This window comes from Xyrauchen texanus, chromosome 33 (genome assembly GCF_025860055.1).
Source record: "Xyrauchen texanus isolate HMW12.3.18 chromosome 33, RBS_HiC_50CHRs, whole genome shotgun sequence".
NCBI lineage: Eukaryota > Metazoa > Chordata > Actinopteri > Cypriniformes > Catostomidae > Xyrauchen > Xyrauchen texanus.
This window is the reverse complement of record NC_068308.1, coordinates 21,863,259-21,884,853: the sequence shown is the minus strand read 5'-3', so window position 1 is coordinate 21,884,853 and position 21,595 is coordinate 21,863,259. Positions and strand designations below refer to the sequence as shown.

General features: G+C 37.4%; 1 protein-coding gene across 2 annotated transcripts in view; it reads left to right on the top strand.

Moving 5' to 3' along the window:
* The window catches only part of LOC127627031 (MAGUK p55 subfamily member 7), a 175,348-nt gene that overhangs the window by 133,402 nt on the left and 20,351 nt on the right, over positions 1–21,595 (top strand). For both annotated transcript variants that reach the window (XM_052103232.1, XM_052103231.1), the window contains one exon: positions 14,284–14,454. In XM_052103232.1, coding sequence (XP_051959192.1) covers positions 14,284–14,454 — 171 coding nt within the window. The remainder of the gene's footprint in view (positions 1–14,283; positions 14,455–21,595) is intronic.

Sequence of the window (21,595 nt, the reverse complement as noted above, 5' to 3'; positions counted from 1 at the left end):
CTGGCCTGCGGTGTGGTGACATCAGCTCATATTTCAAGCGCAGTGATGAAGGGCTCTCTCTTGATGACTGAACAACACACGCTAGTGCTTTACGATGCAGATATTTGCACTCGTACAGAGACTTGCTTATCAGAACAGCATGATCACTAGCTTAGGCTATATCCATTTAAACCCCCTCACTTCTGGACAGGTACATGGAGTAAAACTTAATTTAGGGTTCCCACGGTCTTGAAAAACTTGGAAATATTGGTAACACTTCAAAAGTTTCCATTTGTTAACATTAGTTTACATGAACTAACAATGAACAATACTTTTACATCGTTTCTGTTTTTTTCTTGGTTAATGTTCATTTCAACCATTTGTAATACCTTTTGAAAACCCAAAGTTGAATATTAGTTGAAGCACTTTGAACTAACTAACAATGATTTTTATTAACAAAGATGAATAAATGTTGTAAAAATATATTGTTCATTGTTAGTTCATGATACCTAAAGCATTAACTAATGTTAACGGATGTAACCTTATAGTGAAGTGTTTCCGAAATATCAGGGAATTTTAAAAACAGTAATTTCCATGCCTAGTCTAGTTGTGCTCAGCTCTAAAATCGTATAGGACTCGAAATTAATTGCTTAGGGAAATGATTTAAAGGTGCTGTAAGCGATTTTAGCTGGTCTAATTTTGTTGATTAAGCCATGCCCCCTCTTTCCAAAACACTAAACCGAAACCGATACAAAGCGATAAACATTTTCCCCAAGTTTGTCAAACACAACAGTAGTGAAATAACACCCTCAATTGACAAATTATTAATCAGAATATGGAATTAAGCTTCAATAATTCACTGCAACGACAACACTATTAGAAGCGTCAGCCCACGGACACATTTTTGTTTGCCGTTTACAGAGTCAAGAGCTGTCACAGAGACTGGTGAGATATCTCATGACAATTATTTCAATGATATCTTTCAGAGAGTAGGAAAAAGTTTTTGTAGACCTTTCCAAGAAAAAAAATTACTTTTTAATCATTCCCTTTCACTTTCTCAAATAACACATAATGTTGACACACATAAATGCCACTTTGCACAAACACAGGAATTGAGGTCTTAATACATGTAATGCACATGTAAATGGATATGTTCATCAGAAGATAGGGTACATATACAGTAAAGAATAGAATCAAGTACAAGGAGAATCTGTTTTTGTATTGGTTTGACCAGATTTACAGTACTTTCAATCCAATTGCACTGTCATTGTTTAAGATGGAAGCAATTGTGGCATCCCTTTACTCTACACCCACTTATTTATAATGATGATATCTTCTGGATTTATTCTGTGACATAAATGTTGCATAATTTTGATGCTCTTGCTTGGTTGCTGTACCCATGTCTGATTTATTCAGATATGTCTGTTTTCCTTTTCTTTTCTTTTTTTATACTATTTTCCCTTCATTTCCCCATGTACCAATTGTTGTCTTATCCTCTCTGATAGCAACCCTCACAGGGACCAAATGCAATTTTAAGTATGGATCTTGGGCCAGATATTTCTGAAATAGTAATATTAATCAGAAATATAGTTTGGGTGAACAAGTTTAAACTCTGTCAGTATTAATTACAACTGTGACAGGTGTCTGTTTTCATCTGTGAATCATACCCTTTTGTTTGTCTTATGCTAAGATTAGTAGTCTCACTTCTTGTCCTTAATCACATGCACTTGGATGTCTTTTGATCCCTCAAGTCACACCAACAAGAAAGCTAATGCCTAAGGATTCACTTCACTGATAGAACAAAAAAGAATTGTGCTGCCCTCCATCCTTTTCTTCATGTTATTGCTTTCTTGGCAAGGCTGTGTATGTGTATAGCAAGCTGTGTTTTGCTGGTAGATGCTGCCCTTTCCTCATGTGTGTTTTGATTTAAGCTTGTTAAGTAGAATTGAGACCACATGAATGGGAGGAAGCTTTTAAAGTGACTCCAAATGTTCCTTTGTCTTTAGGCCTACATGCACATGCAGACTCGACACACACACTTGATCTGCTCTTATGAACTATGTTAGTTATTCTGTAGTTACAGTTTCCTAAGATGTTAGCAAAGGTGTATCATTTATTAGTTTATTGGACACTTTTCATGTGAAACAAACTTATCAGAAATCCAGCTGTTACGTTAGCTTGACATTTAAGCCCAGATATTTCAAAGTGTATTTTAAGTAACTTGTTTTGTTAATGTCAGTCATATCAATATATATTTCCTTTTGTTTGTTCTTTTTTCCTTCATAAGATGATGAGGCAGTTGAATGGGGTAGGTCCCTTTCTTCTTCCTCCATTCTTTTGTTCTCTTCATCTTGATCTGTTTTTAACCTTTTTATTTTTATCACATTTCCTTTTTTGCTTTACCAGTGGAGGACATTGAAGGTACACCTTTCAGACTAACTCTGGTTCACCTATTAAATGTCATAGCCATTAGATCATTGGCTGGGGTCCCCTTTATGTTGTAACAGAGTACCCAAACAATGAAGACATGGTTGATTAGTGTTCATTGGACCAAACCACCTAATGGAGCGTAGTAGAGTGTGTTAAATGGGCTTGGAGTTCACTACCCTACCGTATCTCTCTATACACACAGGCACACACTCACTGGCTCACAATATATTGTAGCAGAACAGGCAAGAGTTCAACATCCCTATTTACCTTACCAACTACGATTAGATGTGAATGTGCATAGTGGATGTTCATATTAATTTCATCCATTTTAGTATTTTTCCAGTATAGACTTTGTGAATGTGTTTGCATTATTGTTTTGTGAGCCATGCAAAAGATAGTTATTTTGATTTAAATTCAAATTCTGTCATAATTTATTCACCCTCTTGTTGTTCCAAACCCGCATGACATTCTTCCCTGGAACAAGTCAAGTAAATTTTATTTGTATAGCGCCTTTCACAACACACATCGTTTCAAAGCAGCTTTACAGAAGATCAGCATTAACAGACGATAAAACTGTAATGTCTATAATGTAGATAAATCATCATTGTGTAATTGGATAAAATACGATTGTTAATCGTGTTTAAAAATAAGTAATTAAATAATAATTGTATTAATAACCCCAGTGAGCAAGCTGAATGCGACTGTGGCAAGGAACACAAAACTCCTCAAGATGTAGATTAGATTAATGGAGAAAAATTACCTTGGGAGAAACCAGTCTCACAGTGGGGGCCAGTTCCCCTCTGGCTAACATCATGAATATAATGTAAATATTACTTATGTATAGTTAAAGTCAGGTTTAAAAAGTGTTAAGGCTCAGTGTTTAAACATCGATTTTCTTTGAACTGTTAGGCATAATGTTATTCTCAGTCACTATTCACTTTTATTGTATGGACAAAAGATGCAATGAAAGTGAATAATGACTGAAACTAACAGTCTGTCTGACACATCCGTTTGTGTTCCATGGAAAAAATTAATCATAAGGGGTTGGAACAACAAGAGGGTGTTAATGATGACAGAATTTTAAATATATTTATTCACCCCATCTGTGGACGTTTTGAATACATTATGAGTTGTGTCTAAGAAAAAGCCGAACTGAAGTTTATGGGCCACTTGGAAGTTGTTTTTGTATCAAAAGTTAACGCTGCCAATAGATCCGTCCACCTGGCTCAGCTGTTAAGGATCAAATGATGATGAAATATGATAGTTGTGCTTGTCTGTAAAACAATTATTGTCAGTTGTGTTTATATGCCAATAAACAAAATAGACAGTCTCTGTTTTTTATCTTTGTTTCACTCTTCTTTCACTGCATAGAATTTAGTGTTAACATTTTCTTTATTATAACTCTGTCCTGGTCCCTTCTGCTTCCTTCTTTTCTTTTTCATAATCTGAAGAGGACACTGATTTTGCCTCCTATTTAAGTGGACTCCATATTGGTGAGCTCTTTTTGATTTTTCCCTGCCCCATATGCCATACCACTCTATTACATTAATTAAAAAGTGTAATATATTCCATGCAGTGTGCATATCCCATGTTTCATGTGCTTTACCCTCTTAGACTCTCAATATCTTCCTCTCTCGTGTGTGTCTACTCAGTGGGACTAACAGTGGGACTAACAATCTTTAGTCCCACTCAGTGGGACTAACAATCTTTCTTGACATGTGGCTGCACGCTGTTTCATGCAGTATCATTGTCTAGCTTCCTTCAGGCTTCACATAGCTCTTCCTATATAAGTGTATAAGTCTCAATCAGCCTGCTTAATTTCCCTCTTGGCTCAGTGTATGTTTTCTTTCTTGTGTTTTCTGCAGTAATTGCCACTGTCATGACCATAAACCTCTCTTAGTGCTTTGTGTGTTTTATCTAAGATCTAATTTCTCTTATTGTTAGTAGCAACTCTTGAGCATTCAAGTGTTGTTCAGTCTCATTCACGATGCAATGTGGAGAATCAAACTGGAATTTTGATATCAGTGAAATCTAAGTAATTGGTTCTCTCTCAGTTCTGCAGTAAAATAGAGCCAAACATGCACTCATTTCTCATATTGCCATCCTAGGCAGCTGTACTTTCCTGTGTTGGCAGTGTCTTTAGTTTAAATAACTCTTTGTAAATGTTAAACATATTGCAGTTAAAGGCACTGGTTTGTTTCCAGGCTTTGTGGTAGAGGTCTGACAATCACTTGATGTGGTGTATGTTGGACACTGGGCTGTTTGAAGGCCAGCTCTCAGTCAGGCTTTAGTCTGGTTTCCATCTCTAGAGTCAGTGTGTGGAAAATGAGTGTGCCGTAGCATTCTCATTATCTGTTACCACACAGACTAATGTACTCCTAAATATCTGCTTTTGTTTGGCCGTTGGGGGCAGCTATGTGTGCTCTCCCCTCCTGTTCTTGTGGCTGTTTCTCTGCGTTTCTTGTTCTCTATCGGCCAAATGGATTCTGCTTTTGCTTCTATCTTCTTTATTTGCTTTCTCTGTCTTTTTGTCTCTGACTCTCATTCTCTCCTTTTCTCACTAGTAGACATTAGTGTGTTTGTGTTAGCACTAGGTCGCTGGCCATTCTTTAGACATTTCACAGGGGACCCTGTAGGTAGAAAGTTTATAAATATAGCTACACGGCCTTGTCTGCCAAGCACCGCCATTCAATAGGGATGACCTTTTCAACCCTGCGCCTCTCGCATTTTCTCTCTGCCCTCCTGTTTTTCTCCATGCTTTCATTACCGACTTTCTGACCTCAGCCTCTCCTCTTCAAGTGGCCAAAGCACCTCAAGGGCTGGTCCCTGGACAGCTCCCTCCAACTTCCGCACCCTGCCATTCATTACACATTTCATGTAACAGAAGAGTTCTTTTGGGGGGAAAAAAACCTCCACTTTTTTAAAAAACGAAAACTCTCTTCACAAGTCCCATCATTGTATTCTGACTGGCCTATGGTTTAAATTGCTGTTATGATTTTAACCTGTTGTCGTATTAATGCAAGACTGCATAACACAGATTCTTTTTTTAGTGCTACTCCGCCCTGTAATGAAGGCATGAAGTTTGGTGTCAGGGGTGTGATATTAGGAATATTAGCCTTAATTCCAACTGTGCCATCCATTCATGTCTGTCAGAAGTGTGGCTTTCAGTGGTCTTTGTTTTCAGTTTATGATATGGGCAGCGCTGCAGTTTTTAATCATCTTTTAAGCATTATATAATGTCATAATGTTTGTTTATGTGAATAGATGAAAGTTAAGATAACAGTTATTATTAATGGATGTCTATGGTTTACAGTGAAGAAAAATGGCCAAAAAAAAAACTTTTTAACTTCGTTCAATAGGTTTTGGTGATTATGTTGGATATGAAACAGGTGGATGAATACACATCCTCACATGTTTAATAAACTTATACATGTAGCATATAAAAGTTAAAACTACCATGATAATGCAATATGCATTTTTACTTTTTATATTGTCGCTCCACATACAGTAAATAATGTTTCTTTAATTCCTCATATTGAATATTCAAACTTAGGTAGCACTTTACAATAAGGTTTCATTCGTTAACATTATTTAATGCATTAGGTATCATGAACTAACAATGAACAATATATCACTATGATGTGTAGTTTACAGCATTTATTAATCTTTGTTAATGTTAGTTAATAAAAATACAATTGTAGAGTAGTTCATGTTAGTTCAGCTAATAATAACATATACAACTTCTGATTCTAAAAATGTATTACTATTTGTTGACATTAGCATTAACCAAGATTAATAAATACTGTAAAAGTATTGTTCATGTTAGTTCATGTTAACTAATGTCATTAAATAATGTTAACAAATTAAACCTTTTTGTAAAGTGTTATCCAAACTTTTATAACAGCTGGTTAAAATAAAAGCAAAGACAAAATTTTGAAGTATTAAATTAGTTTTATTTGCATATACTTTTAGAAACAGTGGTCTATATGCTGGAGGAGGCGGGTCCCATTAATTGTTGGTGGACTTGTTCATATAAGATCATCATTAGATCATAGCTGGTTTTATATCTGTCACAGCAATTGCACTTGGAAAATTAAAAACAGCCTTTTGCAATCTGCGTTTGTGTGATTCCTTCGTGAACATTTTAAATCTACCAAAAGCACCTGTAAGTTAAGTGGATCTTATAAGAGCAGACACAATAACAATGACAGTGATCCTCAAAATATAATCATTTTTAATCATTAAAATCCTGAGTTTTTCTTGATCCAGATATAAACTTTATTTAATAAATACATTTCTCCAATAATCTTTCTGAATCTGGGTGTTTCAACAGCACAAACAGCACTTTTTGGACATTTGTTAGCTCAATATGAGCGTAGCGCTCATTGAAAGCAGTTCTTTTTTGCGGTTTTAACTATATATTTTCTTACAGACCATTATTTTTACCATGGTTTTTACCAAGAGCAATGAATCTGCAGCAAAATGCCTTCATGGGCATCATACACAGCGCTTTACTCCTCAAACAACACAAAAGCAATTATCTGTCTGGTTGTCTTAGTCAGAACATTGCATCCTATCAAGGAGATATTAAACTGAGATATTACACTGTTGCGAATTATTATGACGGTTAAGGCAGAAAACAATGTAAGCGTTACAGTATACTGTATGTTAAGATAATTTAGGCCAGCCTATCATCAGAACTTGTGTGTATTTTTGTGTTTGCTGCGAGTTATAAATGCGCATTTATTATACCACAAATACTTTCACCACAAGTGTATATATTCAGTTTCTCTCCAACAGAACTTACAGAACAAATCGTAACTTATCTGCAATGCCTTACAACAGAACAGTAAATTATTTGTCCACTGAACGCCAGAGTATTAGACCTGGATATATATTTGATGTGAAGACTTGTTTTCACTAATATTATAATTGTAAAGACCTCTACGGACAATAAGTGTGACCTCAATCTTGGAGTCAAACAGGGAAGAAAGGCCACAGGAGTCAGAAGAAAGAAAGACACACACAAAAAAGCAAGCAGATGAAAACAGTCAGGAGGAGAAGCTAAATCTGGGAAAGCCATCAGCCCCCAGAAACCAATTAAGAAAGGAGTTATGGAAAAATGGAGACGTGTTTTAGGCAGAAATAAAAAACGCTCCATTTCCAAAATGAGTTTATCTCATCTGTCCACTGGTTCACTCCTGGAGGAGGCGCAGGGGCCAGAAGCCCTGAGGTCTATAGCTGTGCACATCTTTAAGTTACCACGCTTTTCCCCACACTGACCCCAACTCAGGTGGATACACTTTACTCTAAACGGTTGAAGTCACAGGTATCTTAATTTGAAGGGGTCATTTGGCTTAGTAGTGTTTCTATAATTGTGTGTTTATGATAGGCTAAATTAGAGTTAGCCATGGACATAGAGTGTCTAGCGGATGGGCGTCTCTTTTTTTCTGATTCTTAGCCCGTGCGTAGCGCAGATGATTGGAGCTGTCTGGATGGCCCAAATTCAGTTTTTGCCTGTTTATCTCAAGTGGTCAGTAGTGGCCAGACTTTACAGCAGTTCAGTGAATAGATTGTGTGTGTCTAACGATGTTTATGTATGTGTGTGTGGGTGTTTCAGTATCTCTGTGATCGAAGAACCAGGTGATTGATGAGACTAACAGGTGGACTGTGTCCTCCAACCTGCTGCTTGGATTCTGTATGTAGTTCAGATGTTTAGTACTTACTAAACCTGCTAGTGATGACTTCACCAGTTGACCTGGCACCCCACTTGGTTTGTCTGTGAGTTAGAGAGTACGTACTTGTCTATATTTTAAGGGACAAAATTGTTTAGGGTTAAAACTTAGGGACAAAACGTCTATATTAATCAGAATTTGCTTTATATAAAAACAGTAGAAGTCTATGTTTTGTCCCCATTTAGAGAGCAAAAATCATACATCGGGTATATTGAACTGATGTCCTAATGAGGAAAAGGGCATCGGATGCATATTTGTCTCACATAGCCAGACTTACGACTGCTTCATAGGTCTGGGGTCTATAGCAACTTCAGTTGGCCAAGAACTGCCCATTTATACAGGAAAAGCCATCTAACGGACATGTGAAGGGACCAATAACAGTCGATTTTGTCATTAAGAGTTTGTTTTGGGGTGGAATTATCGGAGATGTATCATACATACTATAATAAAAGACATGAGGGGGAACATTTTTTATAGAATGGTGTGCGAGTCTCCATGAGGGATTGCACAGAAAACACCCTGGAGACTAGCTGAAAATGAGTAGAGAGTCTTGGTACAACACAGAAAACCTCATTATATAGAATTTCACAGACATAACTAAGTAAACAAAGCAAAAAATTCAGCTATGCTCGTGGATATCCACTTCACTTTCTGCTACGTGCCTCAAACAAAACTCTGAATATCTTTAAAAGATGTGATGTCACTAACCTGCCAAACTTCAGCAAATTCTGTGATTATTTTCATCCACATTCTATCAATTCGGAACCCCGTGAACACAATTCGGCTTCCAGGCGGACTGATATAAAACGTCATATTTGCAAATCGAAACAGCCAATCAGATTTACGCTGAGTTGGGCGAGAAAGAGTTTTCCAGTTTTGTGTGCTGTAAGCGAATGGAATGGGCATGCTGACAGAGGCTGAGACTAAATTCATGTTAACTTAACGGGCTTCTTAGTTTTTATTTTAAAGCCATTTGTTAACATAAATCTTAGTGGAAATTGAAACAACAAAAGGAAATGTTAACCATCTAAATAAACCTTTGCCCTACCAAACAGTCTACAGGGCTCCCACGGTCTTCAAAATCCTGTGTTTTTCAGACCTAGCAAAGTAATGGTAACTATCTCATGATAGTTTTTCATTGTTCTAAAATGTTTAATGAGCTAGATATTACTGTTGTATAGAGTAAAACTTGCTTGCACGCCATAGTGATGTCTGATTTGTACTGAATTATCCTTTTGAGTTGATTTTAACAATTTAGTTGAAACAGTTGACAAATCAGTCTAAAGACTTAATTTTCAAATCTGTCTGAATCAAAATGACTTAAAAATCTGTATCCAGTTATCACAAATGCCTAGAAAGGTCATAGAAATGTCATGAAAATGAATTGGTCAAAAAGGTGGGAACCCGGAGTCTAAAAATTTACTGGTTTCTCAGTTAGGACATTAACACACCTAACACACCTTTGTCTGAAGTTTTGGGATAAGACAGAGGAAAAAACAATATCACTTCTTGAAAAAAGTTTATTCTCTTCTGGCCAACAGGAATGAAGTGTCAGTATTCAGCATAAGCTTGTAACACTTGGGCAGAACATGACTTTCCACTTATGCAGCACAATGGAATCTGCTTCTACAGTGTGTTTCCCCTAGACAGCGATTCTTAACGAGTTCAACATGATTTGAAGCAGTGCCCAATACATATTTCAAATTGCACTACTGAATAATACTTCTTTTTTAATCATTGCATGTTTTTTATCCATCTTTTTCCTCTGATCCTTCCCAGTTATGAAGGCAGCCGGGAAACTCTTATCTGTGGGATCGCTGAGAGATAACTGGGGCTGGTAAACCCTTTGTCGGACTATACAGGAGATGCCATGATGTTGATTATAGTTAATGTGCAGATGTAATGGGATTAGAACGTTTTGGAAAGTTAGATAGTCTATGAGTTGCTTCGGAATCTTCTGAACGCTTGGTGTTGGGGGTATCCCAGACACCACCCCGGGGGCCTGTACAGTATTACTAAACTCTTCCGCAGATGACTGTAAAATGAGTGTGGGAGTGACTGAAGGCCATATGCCTGCCCATCTGAATACATCACTCACATGCATGCAGTCTCCATGACAGGAAGCCTTCCTTTAACCTTGTTTGGGGTGGAAGGTGTAGGCTTTGGCATTTCACAAGGAAAAATGTTAAACAGTTTATATAGTATTCCTCAATTCAGCAAGGCTTGAAACTACAAAAAAAAAAAAAAAACACAACAAACTGTTCAAGTATGTCCAACTTCCCACAGCCCTGTGAAAAGCACACTAAATGTGAAAAATATCTACATGATTTACATGACACTACACGGTCATACATTTCAAGCAGAGGACAATGATTTTCAGAGAGTCCAAAATAATTGATAGAAGAATTTGGAGAGAGAGCTCATTCTATGCATACACAATAATTTTCTGTTGAATTGCTAAATTCTCCAGAGTATCATTATTCTCCACTTTTTCCTTGTTATACTTCTTCCTTTTTGATATTTTTTATAAATACATCAGTTTTTGTATCCAGACCGTGTTTAGTGTTTCTTGGGGAGTTAAAGTTGATTAAAGAAGGTTATCAACCCCTCATAGTTTTTTAATCCCTCAGGTCTCTCTCCTCACACATATTAAATTTCTTCCATGGCTAAAATGTATTATTGCTCTGGAAAATGGGCATTCGGGAGCCATGACAGTTCTCATGCTATTGTCTATGTGGCAGCAGCGCATGTCTTTCTGTGTTTACTTGGAATTTGGGCCTCTTCATTGTTTTTTACCTGTTTGTCTCGGTGGAAGAATATGTTAGATTTGTGAACTGCTAGTTGGTGATGGTATGGTAGATTGCGTAGCTCCGAGGGCCAATTAGCTTGTCACGCCACAGTGCACGCTATTACTTGTTTGTCCTCTAGCGTGTACTTGTCATCTTCAGTGGCACGAGGAGGGAAATGAAAGGAATTTTATGACTGTCCCTAGCTAATCGGTTTTATCTTTTATACGTTTTGTCTTTATCCCTTTAACCAGAAGGCAACTGGCAGAGCATTTGTAATATGCTCAAGCTGTGAGTGTTCCTTCTGTCACCCCAAATGTAGGTTTGTCTTGCAAAGCCTCATTCTTTGGGGAAAAGATTTAATTAAGGTTCCCTGACAAGAACCATGTCCAAAATGCAGATACATTTCTGCTCAGATTGGAATATATAAATTTCCATGCTTTTTTCAAATTCTACCTCAATCAGTTACAGGGATTGGGGTTCAGAGGAGCGGCAGAATTGCTTGCTATCTGAGCCTTGATTTATTTATCCTTATTGAGATGGAAGGGAATATTTCAGCTATTTGGATGGAGCTGTCAATCTGGCTTTAAGTGATTTTGAAGGTCCCGATTATGAAGCCTCTTCAGCCGGAAAACAGAAATTTGTGTTGACTGTCCACAGCTGAGCAGGGTAATGAAAGCTTGTTCACCTGCTATACACGGAGATTCCCAATGCCAGAGCCATGGCATGCCGGTGCCTCAATCAAGCTGAAATATATGGAAATTGAATGGAACAAGCCATTCAGTGTTTCAGCTTACCAAAGGTCACTGTCACGTCCTCTTGAAAAGAATAATTTTTAACTGGTGCAAATCCCTTTCCCCCGTCAAACGTTCACCCTGAAAATGTTGATTTTTGTCAGATAATCATACATCAACACAGATCTTGTTCAATAATGCAGTTATTTATATTTTTATTCCAGTCAGGGCTGAGGTTTTAGCATGTTGGCTACCCTTCAAGTGGCATGAACAGCAGAGACCACAGGTTACCTTGAGTCGAAGAATGTCCTGTCCTAAATGTCTCTTGTAACCATATACCCACTGTGGAACTGAAACACTTGTGTGGTGGTACAGTACGCATTTGACTTACGGTGTTTCATTTGTATCCCAGCGTTGGTCCCCATCAGCCCTTATTAAGTGACTGTTTGGAAAAGAACAAGCTGTAAAGAATGCAGGATCTCTCCACAGCCACACATCTGCACTCCATGGTCTTTCTATGCTGTGGAAAAATTAAAGGGGGGCTGGGTTTTTTTTTTTTTTTTCCTTCTCAGTCCATAATTTTCTTACTGCCGTAATCTTGGGCATCTTGCATCATATCCTTGTGTTCATTAATCACTGTTTGAAAGAAGTAGAGTAAGAGGCAGGAGAGGAAAATGCCTTGAGCAGAGATGGGGTATTAGGTGTCTCTGGTTTGGGGCTGTGCTAGTCTAACTAGCATCTGTCATGAATATAAAACCGTTCTGCATAAATGAGGGGTGTGTTTCTTTTTTGATACAGTCTGGGGTCATTAAAGACAGACTGGTGCTGTCCAGAGTAATCAGACATTAAGTTTTGTGGTGTCATTCCTTACAACCTTTGTGGCATGAAATTCCATGTGTAGCTATGACCAAGTATAGCGTCCTGAAATAGCCCACCTCCTGCCATGTCCCCGTGAAATAAGTAGCCTCTGATAGTTTTGTTTCTTGCATGAGAATGAAAGAACCACCTGTCAGCTCATACGTTGACATTGCACAGGAAAATTTGTTATGATCCTGATAATAAGCACTTACTGCACCATACAAAGTCAAGCCAATACAGGTAAACCAGAGAGCAAAAGGAAGGCTGAAAGGAATTAATGCAGAGGCCTTCAACACGGTGCCCACACTGAGACTGAGAGTCGCTAATAGAGCACATTCTATTAATAGCCTAAATTGTATCTATATTGTATTCTACATTATTATATCAGGTTATTCCAGGGTTTTTGCAGAAAGCTGTTTCACCCGGAGAAAGCTGCTTATGTGGCCATGTAATCACATATGCGCTGTCCTAAAAGGTTTTTGAAGAGTGCACATTTGTGTGGGACAGACCGAATAACAAACGTCATAGGATGGAGCCCAACAACGATTAAAAAAAAATTCTGAGAGAACAGTAGGAAAAGCACAAACACTATAAACTATACCTATTTATATACACCATCAACAGTCCCTTACATTCGCCTATATGCACTTGTACATTGAGGGAATCCTGGAGTTTTAAAGGGGAATCCCACTATTGAAGCGTAATTCCGCTGCAGGTCATGATAGAAAGGTAAGGAAACACAAACAGCAACAATTCTGGAATATCTGGAAATAAAGCTAAGCAACAGAGAATAAAATTCTCTTCCCCAGATTCCATGTTTGTTATTTACACAAGCATCGCTGGGTAATACGTTGCTCTGGAAAAAGCTGCTTACTGACCAAGCTGCATGTATGCAGGAGTTAAGATTAGGCCGCTTATACACTGCTTGTAAACAAAAATGCTGCCTTCTCGCAATACACCGTTTTCTCGAAATAACCTGCTTTCTGGTGTCCATGTAAACATAGTCAGTGGCTAATCATAGACGTTTTTATTTGCAAAGGTGAGATTTGGTTGGACGCGCCAAGTGATTTACTTTCCTTACAGAGGGTTGCCACATAGAGTGATATATGCCTATTGATCTTGGGATTTAAGAATCAATATCGAGATCATTCAAACGAAGATCACAATGCATCTTAAAATCTATATTTTTACCCATCCATACTCGAAGCCTAGTATGAGCTTGGCTTGACTCTTTGAAGTACTGTTTATTTTAAACTTGATAACATTTTGGTATGGACATGGTTGAACTGAATGCAGTCAACAACTGTAAACCAATCAAAATGAAGAATTTAACAATGCTGTGGTATACAAATAAATTCTAATGATTTATATTGAAATCATTAACAGTATTCAATGAGCCAGGATTTCAGGAGATTTCATTATTGTTCTTTGGACATATGAATAAAAGTGAATATATCAACAATGTTATTGCCTGATGTTCAAGTTAAAGAAACAGCTAATATATTCTTCAAAACACTTTTAATGAAGTTAAATAAAGATCCTTCTTTAGCAAATGTCTCAGGAAATAAAATGTAAAAGTGTATTAAGAACCTTCGTGATCTTCAAAAACACTTTATGATCAGGTTCACTTTGCAAGGCTTGCACTGATGTCTGCATTATATCATCTTGCCCTGTAACACACTTCTACAAGAATGTCCAATGACAGGGCTGACCTTCTTTTGTGTCTTTTGACATTGTTTCTCCTTTACCTCTTCTCTCCAGCGGGTCTGCGGAGGAGTTTTCGTCTCAGCAGAAGAGATAAGAAGACAAATAAGTCCATGTATGAATGTAAGAGAAGTGAGCAGTATGACACAGCTGATGTGCCCACGTATGAAGAGGTGGCATCCTACTGCAGAAAACACGGAGACAGGCACAGACTTGTTGTTTTAGTTGGTAAGTGTTCATGTATGATTGACTACTTTGCTGTCCACAAGATTATCACTGTATTGTTTTATTTATTTATTTTGCCCTCAATATGTGGTGGCCGTCTTTGTTAAAGTTTAAAGAAATTTGAAAAATGCTATTTCTGACAAATATCATCCATGTGCCAGCCTTATGCAAGCATGTTTGTTTTGGTTAGCTTAGCATCTGTGCTTTGGTATTTTTTTAATTATTTTTCTACTGTTGAGACCACTGCACAAATCAACGCACCATTTTTGAGGCTGCAAACAAACCGTGTTCTACCCACCCCAGCACTTGACTGCAACCCATAAATTCAGTTCTGCTGTGGGACTCTCACTCAGCTCGGCCCTCTTAGGACCGCTGGAGCTGACGGGACCAGCTGATGATAAATTCGTCTTTGTGGCACTTCATTCCCAGCTCTGGTGTTCTATTGGAACATATTATTCATCCTTAATATTATTCACCAAGGGATTGTTAACACTTCAATTGTTTTCAAGGGAACGACGACAGTAAAACCCCAGTGAGTCATCAACTTTACAAAGTGAAAAAACCTTGAAATGAGATTTGTACAAAAATGTTTTCAGTTGATTGGTGTTAGTTTGCCAAATGTTCTGGCACAGAGGATACAGTGGCCAGAACAATTAATTAAGTGTTTCATAAGAGGAATTTAAAATTGTGAATAAAAAAACGATTCTGATTTGTATGACAGACAGCTTGAGGGTTTTATTTTGTCCAAATGGTGTTGAAATAGCTCTTGATGAGTGAATAGTTCTCCCGAAAAGGAAATTCTGTCATCATTTACTCACCCTCATGTGACATTGTCTTCTGCAAAACACATAATGAGTAAGTTTAATGTATGTCCCTTTTACTGATTTCAATGCAATAGTAAGTTAAAGTGACTCACTTTAAAGCTTTAAAAAGGACCCAAAAGTATCATAAAACTAGTCCATGCAGCTCGTGCCTCATATTCCGAGTCTTCTGAATGTAAACAATAGGTATTTTTCAGCTGAAATATTGACATCCTTTGAATGTTTGTGAGTACTATGAGAGAAGCTTGTTCACAGTGGCACACGGGTTCAGGCGAGAACTTGCGTTGTTTATTAAATGCCTTTTGAAAGACTTAAGATGTTATGCATGGTTGGCATGGACTACTTGTATTATACTTTTGGGTAGGCCTGTCATGATTATTAACTAAACGTGTGATCAGGTTATTTGATCTAACCATGGTTATTGGAGATAACCATGATTATTGTGCACATTAACTTCCAATCACATTTTACTGTCTAAATAAGGGAATGGACAGCGCGTTTGAGTTTCTCATTCAATTGAATTCCAACTGTCTGACTGAGCCGCAACACAATGAGCGCAGCTCCTTAAGAGCGCATGAAGATTAATCGCTTCTGAACTGGACTTGATGCGCTGTGATGAATGTGCCATCTGCGGAGGTTTGCACCAAACTCCTGCAAAGATTTTTATGAATGCAAAGTGCTCCGGTTTCACTTTCGTTTAACGATCATTTAATGGCAAATGTTATTTGTTGCTGTGGGTTCATACACTAGGCCTGCACCTAATGCTAATTGTTTTATAGATTTAATCAATTTTTTTTTTTTAAATTATTGTTATTTTCCGATTAGTCGATTAATCTAATGACTAATTTGCCTTTTTTTTTTTTTTAACCTAATAATGAACATTAGGGGTCACGATTTAGAAATTTGGCTGACAATTAATTGTCAAACAAATAATTTTGATTATGACTATGATTACTGTTTTAGGACTATTATTATATATTAATTGTCTGTTTAAGGTGTTTCACGAATATGATCATTAATTACTATACAAACTCACTATGTGTGCTTCATGCACACAACAAAGTCATTTATACAAATTTAGCTTGGGTCATATAATAAAATAAGGGTATGATTTCCTTTTCAGGCTTCAAAAACCTATGAATGACAGTCAAATAAAATTATAAAATAATTCAAATAATATTTAAATTATCAAAATATGTCTAAATAACTAAAATATCTCTCTTATTTGTCCGATTTATTTTTGATCCATTGGACTTCTTTTGCTTCTTTTATAACCCAGCTAACCTGTATAGCTATTATATTATATTATATTATATTATATTGTATTATATTATGTTATGCAATAGTAAAATATATCTGCCTTAAATTCTTCACTTTCACACATTATTTTAAGGCTCTCTGATTAACTCAAGCCTTTATTTCTCATGAAGGAAGACTTTGAGATTCTGTTTCTTGCATTTGATCATCTCCACAGAAATGGAGCAGGGCATCTCCTCTGGCTCACTGCATGTTATAACACTGCATGAATAAACCCACAATGACCACGGATATTTTACATTACATGGCCGCAAAGTGAAACTGGAGCACTTTGCGTTCACAAAACGAATCCGTTTATACCATGTTTATATTTTCTCGCCTCTACAGAGTTTTTCGCCTCTGTAGATGGCGTGCTCATCAGTGCGCTTGAGAAGTGGTTCATCTTAACACGATCTCAAGAGAGCTGCTGTTGTGACGTCAGCGGTGCGGTTCCCTGAGATGCTCAACTGAATGAGACACAAGTGCTTTTTCCTCCGCGCTCATGAGACATCATGCGTGGTGAGTGGTGGTGGCGGCGTAGTGGGCTAAAGCACATAACTGTTAATCAGAAGGTTGCTGGTTTGATCCCCATGGCCACCACCATTGCGTCATTGAGCAAGGCACTTAACTCCAGTTTGCTCTGGGGGGATTATCCCTGTAATAAGTGCACTGTAATTCGCTTTGGATAAAAGTATCTGCAAAATGCATAAATGTAAATCATGCAGAGAAAGACTAGGCTGAATCCAGCTTCTTAATCAACTGCTTTTTATTCAGTAAAGGGGCCTCGGACACTACACAACTCTATCACTGGCGAGTGAAATGTTAAAATGTACTTGCCAGTGGCTAATAACAGACGTTTTTTGGTCGCATAGCGTGAAATTTACTCACAGTGCAGAAATTACTTTTAACATGGGGGTGATGAGGAAACATTTAGAAAATATATTTTGAATGACTACTACTAACAGAAACTCGTATTGTAATACTATATCATGTTTGGGTAGGGACAGAAAGTAAATAGGACTTATGGTGCTGCCGTCTTGACAAGCATTCCAGGATGCTTTCGCTTCAAGTGTTCGTTCATGCTTGTTGTACGGCTGCGATAAGCCATTTCGAATGTGCATATCTTACACAGCACCACATCGTTGGGTCTCTGGCTAAAATACTCCCAAGATTTACATCATCATGGGCAATTTCTTTTAGCTACAGTTTGTTCTTCGGGGAATCCATGCTTAAACCCGTGATGCCATTTTAATTATTCCAATGTGATGCACCGACGCATATAATGCAAATCGACGTATTTCTGTAATGATGTCGATTACGTCGATGAATCGTCCCAGCCCTATCATACACACAGTGTTAATGACACGCATGTGAAATAAGGGCTTGTGGGTTTAATCAGAGTGTGAATGTGAAAACATTTTTTATATAAATATTTTACCATTACATAATATAATACAGTAGCTATTCAGGGTGGTTGGGTTCCAGCAACAACAGTGTAATTTCAAAAATGGACCAAGAAGCATTTTTTTATATTTTGATGTTTAAAATATTACTTTTTATGTCTTTCATAAGTTTTTAAAGCCTTAAAGGAAATCATGTAAGATAAATACGAATCAATTACTTCTTAAGGTTTATAAAGCACACATACACCTATGACAATTTGTATGACAGTTAATCGTCGTAATCGTTAAAGCCCTAAAACATACAATTAATCTTTATAATCGCAATTATTTGTTTGACAATTAATCATCAGCCAAATTTCATAATCGTGACAGCCCTACTTTTGGGTCCTTTTTTAAGCTTTAAAGTGAGGTAATATCTACTGCCATTTTATTGAGAGGAAATTCCACTGTATTTATAAAAAAATCTCTTTCTGTGTTCCACAAAAAGGTGCAGGGTTTGATCGACATGAGGATGAGTAAATTATGACATAAGTTTTTTATTTTGAAATATTACTTTAACATCATCTCATCAGCTCCCTCCCCTCCAAAATAATTTGTGGTTCATACATATAATATATGCGGTTTTTCCCCAGGGTAAGGGTTTTGTTGTTGTGAAACTTTCCTCACAAAGAACATTTCAATTCTGACAAGTAATGATAACCAGGTGCATACACATTTTTGACTTTCAAATCTGTGAGAGGTAGCATGGGGTCATAGTTGACTGCAATAAACCAGGTTGTGTTTGGTCAATGCAACACAGCATATGGATTCTATCACATATTGTTATTGCACATAATTATTGGTGTCCTTTGTAGCATGTCTGTGTGAGTTTATAAGAGGTGCTCTGTTTAATGAATAATGCTTTTCCTACTCGATGATGCCCCTCAAGTGCAAATGGTGCAAACTAGTGCATACATTTTCAGTTTTATCTCATAAAGACAGAATCATGGATGTATCAGACCTGACAAAACCAAGGATGCTGAAACTGTCTGCTGTGTGTTGCACTTTTTCCTCTCTAAACTGTTATTCTGTCCTTTTGAGGTCACACTTGAACTTTTTCTGGCCCACACCTTATTCTGTCTGTTTTAAATGTCTTTCATCCTTTTCAAAAGTTGTTTTATTGTAGTTAACAATTAAGTAATGGATGATCCAGTTTGAATGTCTAATTTGTTTATGTGTCTCCTACTTTATTTGGTGTTTGGAGAAAAACAAAATAGTCTTATTCCCCTTTGCTTTTTCAAACACGAATGACCCATGGTTTGTGGTTCAATTTCAAATGGCTTTCCAGATGAATCAAGATCAGATCTGTTTGGATACATATTAATCAAGCGGCCAAAGTCAACACATTTTATATATGCAGTTTTGCGAGCCCATTGTAGTGTTTTAACTGAAACTTGAATATTTAACAAAGCAAATGATCTTTTGGTTTTCTACATGTTTGAGTTGAGATTGAAGAGATTTTAGTTGATATTCTTCAGAGTAGTGGCAAATCCGACCCAAACAGAATTATGGTGGAACATAAGAATGACCATTGAGGAAAACGATGATCTAAAGGAGCTGACGGTTCAAGCGGAGGATCAGATTCACTACTTGCTTTATATCTGAATTTTCTAGGTCTATACAAACACCTTTGTCTGGGTTATTATAATGAAACCTAAAAATTTGGGCTGAAAAGTTTTGTTGTTTGTTTGTTTGTTTGTTTGTTTGTTTGTTTGTTTGTTTTTACAGAACTATTATGTATAGTATTTTTAGTACACATCTGAGCAGTTGGGTCCTGTACAAGCAGCATGCTGAGGTCTCTTCAAGGGATCTAGACCTTGCCAAAAAAGCTTAGATTGTAAATGTATCGCACCTGTAAACTTGGAGAAAGAGTATTTTGCTTATCAGACATAGTGGGTAGATTATGTTTATGCCGACAATAAAATTAGAGGGTGTCTTTTTGGGTGTCCAGGGGTTTTGAAATCAGGCTGGATAGCCCCCATCCCCTACATTTAGCCAGCCCATCTTCTCAAGGTTAGCTAAATGTGATGTGCTCAATGCTTGGCCTGGAAGTTATTAAGCCTTTGGTATTGGCCTTCTCCCCTAATGAGGGCCCTAATTACTACTGACACTTTTACTACCAACCTGCTCCCATGAATGCGCGCACACAAACTTGGATTGAAAAATAATTACTCAAATGTGTTATTTTATTGGGGCTGTTAAAGAGTAAAGGGTAAACTATTGTTTAGGGTCATTAAACTGTATGATAATGAACAGAATAGCCAGGGAAAAAATACACAAAGACAAGTCAGTTAACCTCTCCAACGCACCCTTTGTCATTGCAGCCACGTCCTATTTGAAGTCTGTTTAGACTGTGAGGATTTGGCAGGCTGCTCAGCCCTGAGCAACTAAGACTCAATTTTTTTAGTGCTGTTCATGGCTTCTGGGACTTAAGCAGCCAGCCATACATCAGAGATAGGGCAAGCCACTGGAGAGATGAGTGATTGAGGGCTTTAAACTCATTTAGTACATATGATGAGTGAATAGAATGGCCAAGGGACTACTGGCCATCCGTCATCCCATTGACAAGGTCTCTATGTGGGCCTGGAAGCAAGCAGACAGGCCTGGTGGGGTCAGAAAATAAAGAATATCTGAGTGTGTCCTTTGCATATGAAATATGGCTAATGGGAAACATGTATAACTGTGTATATTTTCCCTTTCCACCTATGTCTACAACATATGCACACAAACATGCACTTTTTACATATGGCTCTCAAACAGGAGCTCCACATTTCTCAGTGACCCTAAAAACACATCAAATAGACTCCTGTTTCCTCACCATAATCTTTCTCTCACTCTTTCTTAATTGTGTCCCATATCAGAGGGGAATAAGTATAACACATTCTGCACTGTCACATGCTTCTCATTGAGAAATGTGTGTGTATGTGTATCGGAAAGTGTATGATACTCCAAATGAAAATGTGCATTCTCTCCGTGAGTTGGAAAAACATCTGTTTTTGGTACTCTAACACATAGATTTTGATTTGTGCATGTCTCAAAGCCATCATTAAAGGCTAATAGAAAAACCATGCTTGACTCTCCGCATTACAGTGTGAATCTTGGCCTATCTTTAATGGGGGCCTTGACAAGTGGAATTGCTCAAGGGATTTAATCTCTGATCTTGTGTGTTTTTGCTGCATATATGGCTCATCTGATGCAGAGGACAGACTCTGTGACTACAGGAAGAAGAATGCAGTGATTTGTGTAGTGAAAAATATACAAGTATGAGTAGGGCTTAATCTGTATTTTAGTGGATACCTACCTTATACCATGAACACAAAGACATTACAAACTATGTGAGTCAAGTAAATATTCACTTTCATTGCATCCATATCCATACAATTAAAGTGAATGGTGACTGAGGGTGTCATTCTGGCTAACATCTCCTTTGTGTTCAGTGGAAGAAAGAAATTCATACTGGATTAGAAACACAAATGGGTAACATTTATCTCTTTCTTTTTGTCACCTGCTCTTTCTCTTACGCCCTTTGTCCATTTTGTGAGGATATAATGATGAGAAAGCCAGGTGTCTGTTAGGAGTGGAGCC